The sequence below is a fragment of the Sinocyclocheilus anshuiensis genome, unplaced genomic scaffold, assembly GCF_001515605.1.
Source record: "Sinocyclocheilus anshuiensis isolate Anshui unplaced genomic scaffold, SAMN03320099.WGS_v1.1 scaffold286, whole genome shotgun sequence".
NCBI lineage: Eukaryota > Metazoa > Chordata > Actinopteri > Cypriniformes > Cyprinidae > Sinocyclocheilus > Sinocyclocheilus anshuiensis.
The window spans coordinates 273,646-284,382 of record NW_015544135.1 but is presented as its reverse complement, the minus strand read 5'-3'; the positions used below and the strand labels follow the sequence as shown (position 1 = coordinate 284,382).

Genomic DNA, 10,737 nt, shown 5'->3' with positions numbered 1-10,737 from the left:
GTGCTTTTGCTTATTAGCCATTACAGCTAATTTAGATGTGTAATACACTGTGTTATCAGTTGCTCACACAGAGAGCTATTATAAAACATGATTATGCTTGCACAATACATTAGTCATTGACAGTGGCATAGGCACTGTTAGCTGATGTACATACTTCTACAGATCCTACCACACGATTATGCTCGCACAATACATTATTAGTCACTGACAGTGGCACAGATACTGTCAGCTGATGTACATACTTTTACAGATCCTACCTGCAGGTCCATCAGATGGAGCTGGACAGTCTGAACAGACAAATGAAGGAGTCTAAGAGAAACTCTCGCTTGGTAAGTCTAAACAACAACAACAACAACAAAAATATATATATTCAACCGTGAAGATGTTTCGGGAAGGACTGTTTCATGGTACTAAGCTATTCAAATCTGAGCACTTTCCTGTCTTTTTTTATGTTAATGTTTGATTTGTAATATCTCTGTTGCTCTTTTGTAGGGTTTTTTGTATGAACTTGACAAGGTGAGCGCTGCTTTATTTTCATCTGGCTTTAGTTTTGGTTTAGAGACTACAATCAAAAAAGCCTGGCACCATCAACTCTTATTTCATATTATTGAATTGTTGATGCCTCTTGATAATATTTGAAACATTATACACGTTGTTCTCTGTTCTCTCAGCAAGTGAAAGTAATTGAGAGATTTATGAGGCGGCTGGAGTTTCATCTCAGTAAGGTAAGCTTGTCGTTTAACTGAAATGCAAATCATTTGTAAAGCATAGCTATGCAAATATTTTGAATGCACAAGTGGTATAAAACCACCCCAAAATTTACTATTCATTAAATTTGTAAAAGTAGGATATATTTGGAAAAATCTTTGTTTGGAAAACAATTATTACAATGTACTCATGTTTTCAAGGTGTAAGTTTTTTTTATTTTTTTTATTACTTGATTAATATACCATCTGACATTTTCTTTTTTAAATCATTAAATCAAAACTCTTGTTAAAAATGGTATAAATATTTTGTTGAAAATATGAAACTGACCTTACAGCACATATTATATTTCAAAGAACTTTGCATTTTTAACTAGATTTAAAAAAAAGTCTTGAAATGAAATATTTCTTGAGCAGTCACCAGGATGTGCCACTCATGTCAAACAGAGATGCATGTGTTTTGTAGCTCAGCAGGTCTGTTCTTGTTCAGATGTCTCTGTGTTAGTGACTGCTAGCTCTTGCATGACCCACTGGCCCCAATAACAGCCTCTGTACGGTTGTGCTCATGCATTCATGCACGTACGTGTCTGCGTCTAAACAGTGACTTTTTTCCTGATAGATAGTCTCCTACAGGATATACAGCAAAGCGTAATCCACCCCTCACTGAGGACACATTCTCAGACAGATTTTCCCCCCCTGTATACACACATAGATGTTCACACACTGCAGGGGACACGGGTCACAGGCAGAGGACAGCTTTAGGGGCTGCTCGCATTCTTAGCTTGTTTGGCGAGCGGTTAAACCCTTCACTAGACCTGTTGGAGTCTGAACTAACAGCCTAAACTAACCCAAGCCAGCTGCACTACAGGAAGAGGCCTTCCTCTCTATCCTCCTCTTCCTCTCTTTCCTTCACAGCCTCATTTCATGTGTGATTATTGTGCGTTTTATGAGCGGAGGGCGCTGCAGGGAGTCTCCATGCTTTTGCTGGGTCAGATATTTTGGGCCTCTATTTTAGTGGAGGAGGGGCAAAGTGAGAAAGTACCCCTTAATATTAAGTGACTTTGCTAAGCAGTGCTAACGGCAGTCCCATGTCTTTGCAGGGATGGTGGTGTTTGTTGTATTGGCTATGGCCTACGACAAATGTGAATGAAGAGGCGTGTTGTTATCAGTTTTGTGTAGCAGTGTGTATTAGCAGAAGAGGTGCTTGTCATAACTCTGTGAAACTTATGACTGTCCCGCTGACTCCCTGTCAGTATGCTGGAACACGCTCACTGGACGGATCCTAACCACCTCCAGATGGACACACTGAGAGGAAAATTTTCCTTCTCTCACTTTATGTCTTTCCTTCGTCCCTCTTTCGGTTATTGCAGGAAACCTTTTAAGGGCTGCAGACTCTTTCGCCCCTGTTCTCATTTTCAGTCTCGAGGATTGTGTGTGTTTGTGTTACTCGACCTGCACATGTATGTGTGAACAACCAGTATGAGGCTCCCCCACTGAGTTGGGTAATTCTGCAGGATACTGCTGTTCATGTATTTCATATACTATTGGGTCAGTTAGATAAAAAAAAAAAGAAATTAATACTTTTATTCAGCAAGGATTAATTAAATTGATCAAAAGTGACAGTAAAGACAACTTCTCATTCATCAAGGCATCTTGTACCACAAATGTATCATGATTTCCACAAAAATATTAAGCAGCACAACTGTTTTCAACATTTATAATAAGAAATGTTTCTTGAACCAAATCAGCCTATTGGAATTATTTCTGAAGGATCATGTGACACTGAAGACTGAAGTAATGGCTGCTGAAAATTCAGCTTGCCATCACAGAAATAATTTACATTTTAAAATAGAAATTCTGAAATATAGTTTAAATTATATTATTATTTTTATTACAATTTTTTTAAATCAAATTATTAGAGCCTAATTTTACCAACCCAGTCACTATACCTACAAGAAATCCTCTGTATTAAATAGGGCTGCATGATAAATCGCATGCGATATTTAATGCACATCTTGTCAGAAAGCCGGTTCTGTAATCAGCGGTAAATCTCCATCACCTGCTCGTCAGTGAACAACGGCTCTGTGTAGTTAATGCTGCTCAATGTGAAAGCACGCACGTGATTGAGATTTACCGCTGATTACAGAACCGGCTTTACTGATAAGATGCGCGTTAAATATCGCATGCGATTTATCGTGCAGCCCTAGTATTAAACAATGAAATTAATCAAAAATGCATTATTTACTTTATTAACTATTTTTCCCTTTTGAGTATGTTCTTTTGGCTCAAGCAGTAAAGCATGGTGGCACTCAAAAATCTATATAAAATGTCTTAATTTATAGACTTAATTTTAATTAGAGTGTACATATAAGAGAGTATACATTTTCAGTAATTTTTGTAATCAGTAATCAAAATACTGCCATTTTTTGCAAAGCTTAAACAGTGGTGTTTCTGTGATTATCCTCAGTTGGGTATTGCTTTTTATTGTCACAATCCTCCTTACACATCTCCCTTGCCCTGCTGAACATTCTTCCAGTGAAGTGAATGGAGCTTTCATACTGTTTGTATTTTTTCTCATTCATTCATACTCATTTACAATGGACAGCTCATTGTTTTCTAATCTCTGAATTGCAGGACTCGTGCTGTGAATAATTACAGAATGAATTTGTAAAGATAACGTCTCTTACTCTGAACGTCTGCCTAAATTTTAGTTGACATTTAACAGTTTCCTGTCTCCATTACTGACTTCCACATTTGCAGACCTGCTCAAGGTGTTGCGGATAGATCAATAAAATCTAAATTACTTGTATTGAAGACAATGAGGCCCAGCAGGAAGTACTTGAGCAAGAAAAGATTTAACAACAAGATGTTGTGGTTTGTGCATGTGTGTGCATATGCAGTTAATCAGTCAGTGTCACCATCTGGATGTAGACTAAACTGTGGCTACCTCATTAAGTCATAAAAATACTAAACTTTATTGGAAAATTCAGCTTAAGTAGCAGCTGTGCTTTGGAACATGGTAGTTAGTTTGTAGCTGCTCTAAGATGGTCATTATTTCATTGGCCAATCACCATGTTACAAAATCCAGATTGACAGTTTTAAACTGGTATGACCTGCTAGTTTGTTGCTGGTTGAAGGGGAAAAAAAGTATTATTCCAAAAATCTAAGCATCCTTAAAAGCAAAATACATTTTGATAAGCGAAAATGTAAGATAATAAGAATGGATTTCCATTTAATGACCAGCTAGAAACCAGCTACCATGTTTCAAAACACTGCTCAAGATGGGCTGTTCAGCAGGAAATGTTATTGAAGACATTTGTTATGAACACACATCAATATATTGTACATAATTAATATATTTTCATTGATTGTAATAAACACTGGGGTGTTGCGCATGTGTCTGCAGATTGACGAGCTCTATGAGGCCTACTGTATGCAGTGCAGACTGCGAGACGGAGCCGATAAGATGGTGAAGGCTTACACAGCCTCTCCTGGCAGCAGGGAGGCCAGAGAGAGTCTGTCTGAAGCTAACAAGAGCTTCAAAGAGTACACGGAGGTAAGAGTGTTTGGTTAGATGAAAGTATGGGTGGAAGAGGAAGTAGAATTATGGACTTTGTCAATAGACGAGACAAAAGACAAGAACAAAGACAAGATTTCAGTAAACAGTGTACATAGGATTTAAAAGGGTTCAAAACCCTTTGTGAATCCACTTTAGAACTAAAATTATTTCAGCTTATTTTTAGTAACGTGAATCCTCTTTAGAACTAAAATTCACATCAGCTTAGTGTTACTGAGATGAATCCACTTTATAACTAGGATTTTCTTCAGTTCAGAGTTTGTGAACAAAATCCACTTCAAAACTGAAATTCAGTTCAGCTAAGTGTTAATAAACTGAATCCACTTCAGAACTGAAATTCACTTCAGCTTAGCATTAGTAAAGTGAATCCAATTCAGAACTGAAATTCACTTCAGCTTAGTGTTTGTGAACTGAATCCTCTTCAGAATTGAAGTTCACTTAAGCTTAGTGTTAGTAAAGTGAATCAATTAAGAACTGAAATTCACTTCAGCTTAGCATTAGTAAAGTGAATCTAATTCAGACCTAAAATTCACTTCAGCTTAGCATTAGTAAAGTGAATCTAATTCAGACCTAAAATTCACTTCAGCTTAGTGTTAGTAAAGTGAATCCAATTAAACACTGAAATTCACTTCAGCTTAGCATTAGTAAAGTGAATCCAATTCAGAACTGAAATTCACTTCAGCTTAGTGTTAATAGTTAATCCAGTTCAGAACTGAAATTTACTTCAGCTTAGTAAACAATGTCATTAAAATGTCATTAATATGTCATTAAGCTGAATCCCGTTCAGAACTGAAATTCACTTTAGCTTAGTGGCTGTGAACTGAATCCAGTTCAGAACTGAAATTCGCTTCAGCTTAGTGTTAGTAAAGTGAATCCAATTCAGAACTGAAATGCTCTTCAATTTATTGTTAGTGTACTGAATCCACTTCAGAAATTAAATTCACTTTAAGCGTTAGCAAACTAAATTCACTTCTGAACTGAAATTTACTTTACATTTACATTGTTAGTAACCAATTCAGAATTGAAATCCACAGTTTGGTGAAAGTAAATTGCATTCACTTAACTTTAGTTCACTTTGTTTTTTGCGAGCCATGAGGGACTGGAGTTGTAGGTAAATGATAACATTTTGATACAGGGCCAAACTAGACTCATTCGAGATGCTCATGGAAATAATGCAGGGAGGCAATCTGATTAAGAGAGACAGCCTTTCCCAGTCAAGTGCTTTTCATTACCCTAATGGTTGCTGCAAGACGCATTCAGCTGTAGGATTCCTCATTATTCTCCTCCCTCTCCCTTGTGCTGAATACTTTACAGTTTATACTATGTACTGCCTACTTTTTTTTTTTTTAATTAAGTGAAGTGTAGGCATTCAAACTGTAGTGTGCAGCATCATTGTTTCTACACATTGTATGTTTATTTCTCTTGTGCCTGCCACCTTACTCTCTTTTCCTCTGTGTATTTACCCACTGTCTCTGTCTCTGTCTCTGTCTCTGTCCCTGCAGAATATGTGCATGCTAGAGAGTGAGCTGGAGAACCAGCTGGGGGAGTTCCATGTCAAAATGAAGGGTAAGGCAGTCTCTGTATACCAGGGTCCATTCTACGGTGATTTTAATTTGTAATTTCCTACCGTTTCATATCACATTTCTGGTTTAATGTCTGTTTCATGATCTTAACAGTGTGCTGTACTTAAATAATGATGCATGCCTTTGTTTCAGGCTTGGCGGGTTTTGCACGACTTTGTGCTGGAGATCAGTATGAGGTGAGCTGCTGTTATAATTTACTTTCTCATTTATACTCGGCATGAAATCATATTGTGAACAATTCATGAGTGCGCGTAGTTTCATAATCTTTCATCAAAATGCCATTTAATGTAATAAAGATACAACTAGCCTAATTCCTGAGTCAAAATATCAATTAACTGCAAACTTGCATTCAGGTCTGACTTGATTCTTGAATGGAATTCCAGCTTTTCGTACGCTTTGCACTGTCGTCAGTGGCAGATATGACAGATAGCGGTGATTGAAGATCTGGCTGGTTTGAACCCAAAGCATCCGCTAAATGACTGCTTATGAGAGAGACAGACACAGACAGATCTCGGCATCTGCTCTGCACAGGGAAGAACAGATTTGGGGAGGCGGAGGATAATTAAAGAGGGGTGAATGTTAATGTGTCGACCCCACCTCCACCTGTTTAACATGCAAGAGCTTTAGAGTGACTGACAGGCCAATCAATGCAGTGAGTCAGCACAGTCTGCTCAGCAAGAGCCCTCTGAGATGTGACAGGAGGGAGGTGGTGTGAAAAAGAACAAGAAATTGACTGGAGAAGATCTAGAAATGGATAAAAGAGTGGGTGGCAGAGACTTGTTTTTTATTCGGCCCATCTGTTATTCTCGCTCTGTTCATTGCCTTCACTGTGAAAAAAAAAACAGACAAAAGCCAAGATTTTCTTTCTCCTCTCCACTTGAATGAATAAATAATCAGTTTAAAGTTATTAAAAAGTTTGTAATTCTGTTAGATGTTTTTTTTAATACAAGAAAGAAAAAAAACACTTGTCAAAGGGATAACATTTTTTTAAATGTAAATCTAAATTTTCTATGTAGCAAGCCTTCATATTTTGCCTTTGGCAATGAATTTGTCTGTTTAAAGAATATATATATATATATATATATACAGTGGTGTGAAAAAGTGTTGGCCCCCTTCCTGATTTCTTATTTTTTTGCATGTTTGTCACACTTTAATGTTTCAGATCATCAAACAAATTTAAATATTAGTCAAAGATAACACAAGTAAACACAACATGCAGTTTTTAAATGAAGGTATATATATATATATATATATATAAAATATTCAAGACTTCAAGTAAAATATCTTTACAACAGGATATAAGTGGTAAATTATTCAAATAATTTCTTAATCAGTATATTTAAGTTACAATATAATAATTAATAATATTAATAATAATAATGATAGTTTGTTAATTTTGTTAATCAGACTAAATGAAGGTGTGATTTAAATACCTCCACAGATCAAATTTCTTAATCAGTATTTTTGTCTTGTTTTCCAGTAGAAATAACCTATAAATTAAAATAGAATAATACTTTAAAATTATTATTATTATTATTGTTATTATTATACTGATTAAGATATAATTTAATAATTTGTTAATGGATTTTTCTGTGTCTTTTAAATACCTCCACAGATCTTTATGAAGTACGGTCGCCAGCGGTGGAAACTGCGGGGTCGGATTGAAATCAATGGCAAGCAAGTGTGGGATAGTGAGGAGATTGTCTTCCTCCCCCTTATCACAGAGTTCCTGTCTATAAAGGTAGTTTTTATATGAAAATACAGTTACATTCATTTTTATGTTGTCATAAGTTTTTTCCTCCTTCCCCTTTCTCTCACACATACTATTAGTCTCATAGATTGAAATGTTCTTCAAGAATTCTTCAAAGATTGGTCAAATCTCAAAGGATAAAATGATATCCTACAAATTTCCCAATAAATATGTCATTTTAAAATGATAATATGGAATTTAAAGGTGTTTAAGTGGATCTTAAAATGCCCTTCTCACAAAACACGCAACCTGTTTAACAAGTGATTACTAATATTGAAAGGAACTCGTGACATTGTGCTGGTCATGAAACTGATGATGACATTTCCTCCTAAATAAACATCTCCTATGTGGTTGTCAAGGTGACGGAGCTGAAGAGTCTGGCCAATCACGTGGTGGTGGGAAGTGTCTCGTGTGAGACGAAGGACCTGTTTGCTGCCCTACCTCAAACAGTAGCTGTGGATATCAATGACTTGGGCACCATTAAGCTCAGTCTAGAGGTCACCTGGAAGTAAGTACAGCTTTAAGGGATCACATCAAATGTCACCCATTGCCAGATCTCATAGCTGCATTTTTTATTTATTTTAAATGCCCTGTTAAAATAAAACTCTCTTTTCTTCTGTAGTCCATTTGATAAAGATGACCAGTCGTCCTCAGCTAGCACCGTGAACAAACCTCCTACTGCCAACAAACGCTTCTCTACCTACAACCAGAGTCCTCCAGATACACCCTCTCTACGAGAGCAGGCCTTCTATGTGAGTCTGTCCATTCAGAGCATGTTCTAATTTGACTGACCAATCTTTTACATTCTAATCTATTGTCCCTTGAATATATAGTGTTCCAAAAGGATCCAAAAGTCTAAAATTTAAAGGGATAGTTCACCCAAAAATGAAATTCTGTCATTAATTACTCACCTTCATGTCATTCCAAACCCGTAAGACCTTTGTTCATCTTCAGAACACAGAATAAAGTTGTTATTTTTGTCTTCTTTGTACACAAATCTTAATTTGTGTTCTGTTGATGAACGAAGGTCTTTCAGGTTTGGAATGACATGAGGGTGAGTAATTAATGACTGAATTTTCATTTATGGGTGACCTAGCCCTTTAACAGTACAAATTTTGATACAATTATTTTCAATTATATAAAAAACAATTTTGATACAGTTATTTGTACAAACCTGAATTTAAATTGATTTTGAAACTTGTATATTTAAATTTTATAACAAATAATATTTAATTTTAAATAACTAAAAATATTGAATATTATAATACTATAATATTTATAGTAATTTGCACATTTTATTTAATTTTAATTACTATTATATATAATAGTAAAAGTGAAAACGTGAGGATTTAAAATGTTTTGAAGTATTTTCACGTACTGCATGAGCTCAAGCTGCATGAGCTTCACAAGTTTTTGTCAGACCTGTTGATGATTTGCTCCACCATGATCTGACAATGATCCAAAAAGCATATTGTGCTTCAGTGGAACATCCATCCATCTGTATAAAGGAATCACATGATCAGTGCCACAATATTGTGTATTTGATTAGTGACCTAGAAATGGTACAGAATCTTTGTTTTTATATTTTTCTAACCAATTATATTTAACCCTTTCAAGGTTTATTTTGAATCCCAGACATTTATGTCTTTAGACTATATCTGCTTTCATAACTCATGTGCTTTGCTTTTGAAATATTCAGTGGTGATACATTTAATATGAATTGATTCAAACCAGACATTTCTGCTAAGTGCATACCACCATAATGTCGATATACCACAGATCACTCTCCTCTGTCCTAATGGAGATCTCACAGTTCTCCAGACCCTCTTAAGATTTAAATTAGCACAATAGGCTCCACATAGATTTAATAGTAGTCATTTCTCAGAAGCATCTTGGTCTCACAAGGTCATGTTAACTTATGGCTTCAGCTCAGATGAGTTAGATGAAATGGAAGAAGTCTGAAAAGCTCATAACTTGCTAGGTCAGATTACCATAGACCATGTAGCGTTAGCTCGCTCAAAACTCTCATGCTCTCCCGCTGACTGCGTGCAGACAGCTCCACGGAGCATGATGTCCAAACAGCGCTGGTCCTTACTGGATGTGTTCAGAGACACACTGACAGAGAAACTGAGTCAGAGCTGCTCATGCAGCGATGTCACCTCGGTTCGCCTGGGTTCGTCTCTGCTTTCCAGCCATGTAAGTGCAGTCGGCCCGTAGAGCTAGTTGTGTAGCTTTAGTTAGTTGTCGTAGTTGGCTGAAAAGGTGTGACAAAAACAAGTTTGTATGGTCCTTCTGGTAATGAGTAGTGTCTGCCGACTATCTAGGAAATTATAGTTGTTGTTGTAGTGATGATTTCCTCTGTGTCCTGTCGTTACTGTCAGTTGTCTTTAATTAAATAGAGCAAATAGGATTCTTGTGCATGTTATTCTTTGTCTGTCCGACTGCGAGTGACAATAGTAGCATCTACAGCCGTCAATAATGCATTCATTGATGCTGTTATTGTTTTGAAGGGTGGTCACATTAGCCAAGCGAGGGAAGTTAATTAGAGGGAGCAGGGAGTATGTTAGTTCACTGGGCCTGACGCCAGTCTGCTCTCCACAATAATGAAGCTCCGTGTCCAAAGATACACACTAATACTGAGTGACAGTGAACACACTCCTATCATCCTACTGTACTCTCCTCTCCCTCCTAAAACTAGCCTGCTGTCTGCTCACAGTCCTCAGATACTATTTTAGCATATATCTCTCACTGTGGACTTTATGGTAGAGTATGAAATGATTGCCTTTCACATGACTCCATCAGGGCTTCAACGCAAGCATCATGAAGGATATTTTTACAGTCTCTATAAGGCAAGTTAGTTCACTCTGCAGTCTTTGTATCTTCATGTCAAGTATTTGAATAAGGAAAGACAGAAATCTTTATTCATAGTATATATATTCAAACACACACACACACAGTATATATGTATATGTATGTGTGTATATGTGTGTGTATATATATATATATATATATGTCTGTGTGTGAGTGTGAGTGTGTGTGTAAATTTATGTCTATATATATATATATATATATATATATAATTGTTTAGTTTTAGTTCTTTTAGTACATAAAGTTAAAAGAGAA

At 36.3% G+C, this 10,737-nt stretch overlaps 1 protein-coding gene across 1 annotated transcript in view; it reads left to right on the top strand.

Moving 5' to 3' along the window:
- ripor1 (RHO family interacting cell polarization regulator 1) overlaps positions 1–10,737 on the top strand; it is a 42,098-nt gene that overhangs the window by 14,923 nt on the left and 16,438 nt on the right. Inside the window, exons 4-13 of the mRNA XM_016494631.1 lie at positions 251–329; positions 493–516; positions 672–725; positions 4,111–4,260; positions 5,784–5,847; positions 5,997–6,040; positions 7,480–7,605; positions 7,974–8,122; positions 8,237–8,366; positions 9,667–9,810. Coding sequence (XP_016350117.1) covers positions 251–329; positions 493–516; positions 672–725; positions 4,111–4,260; positions 5,784–5,847; positions 5,997–6,040; positions 7,480–7,605; positions 7,974–8,122; positions 8,237–8,366; positions 9,667–9,810 — 964 coding nt within the window. The remainder of the gene's footprint in view (positions 1–250; positions 330–492; positions 517–671; positions 726–4,110; positions 4,261–5,783; positions 5,848–5,996; positions 6,041–7,479; positions 7,606–7,973; positions 8,123–8,236; positions 8,367–9,666; positions 9,811–10,737) is intronic.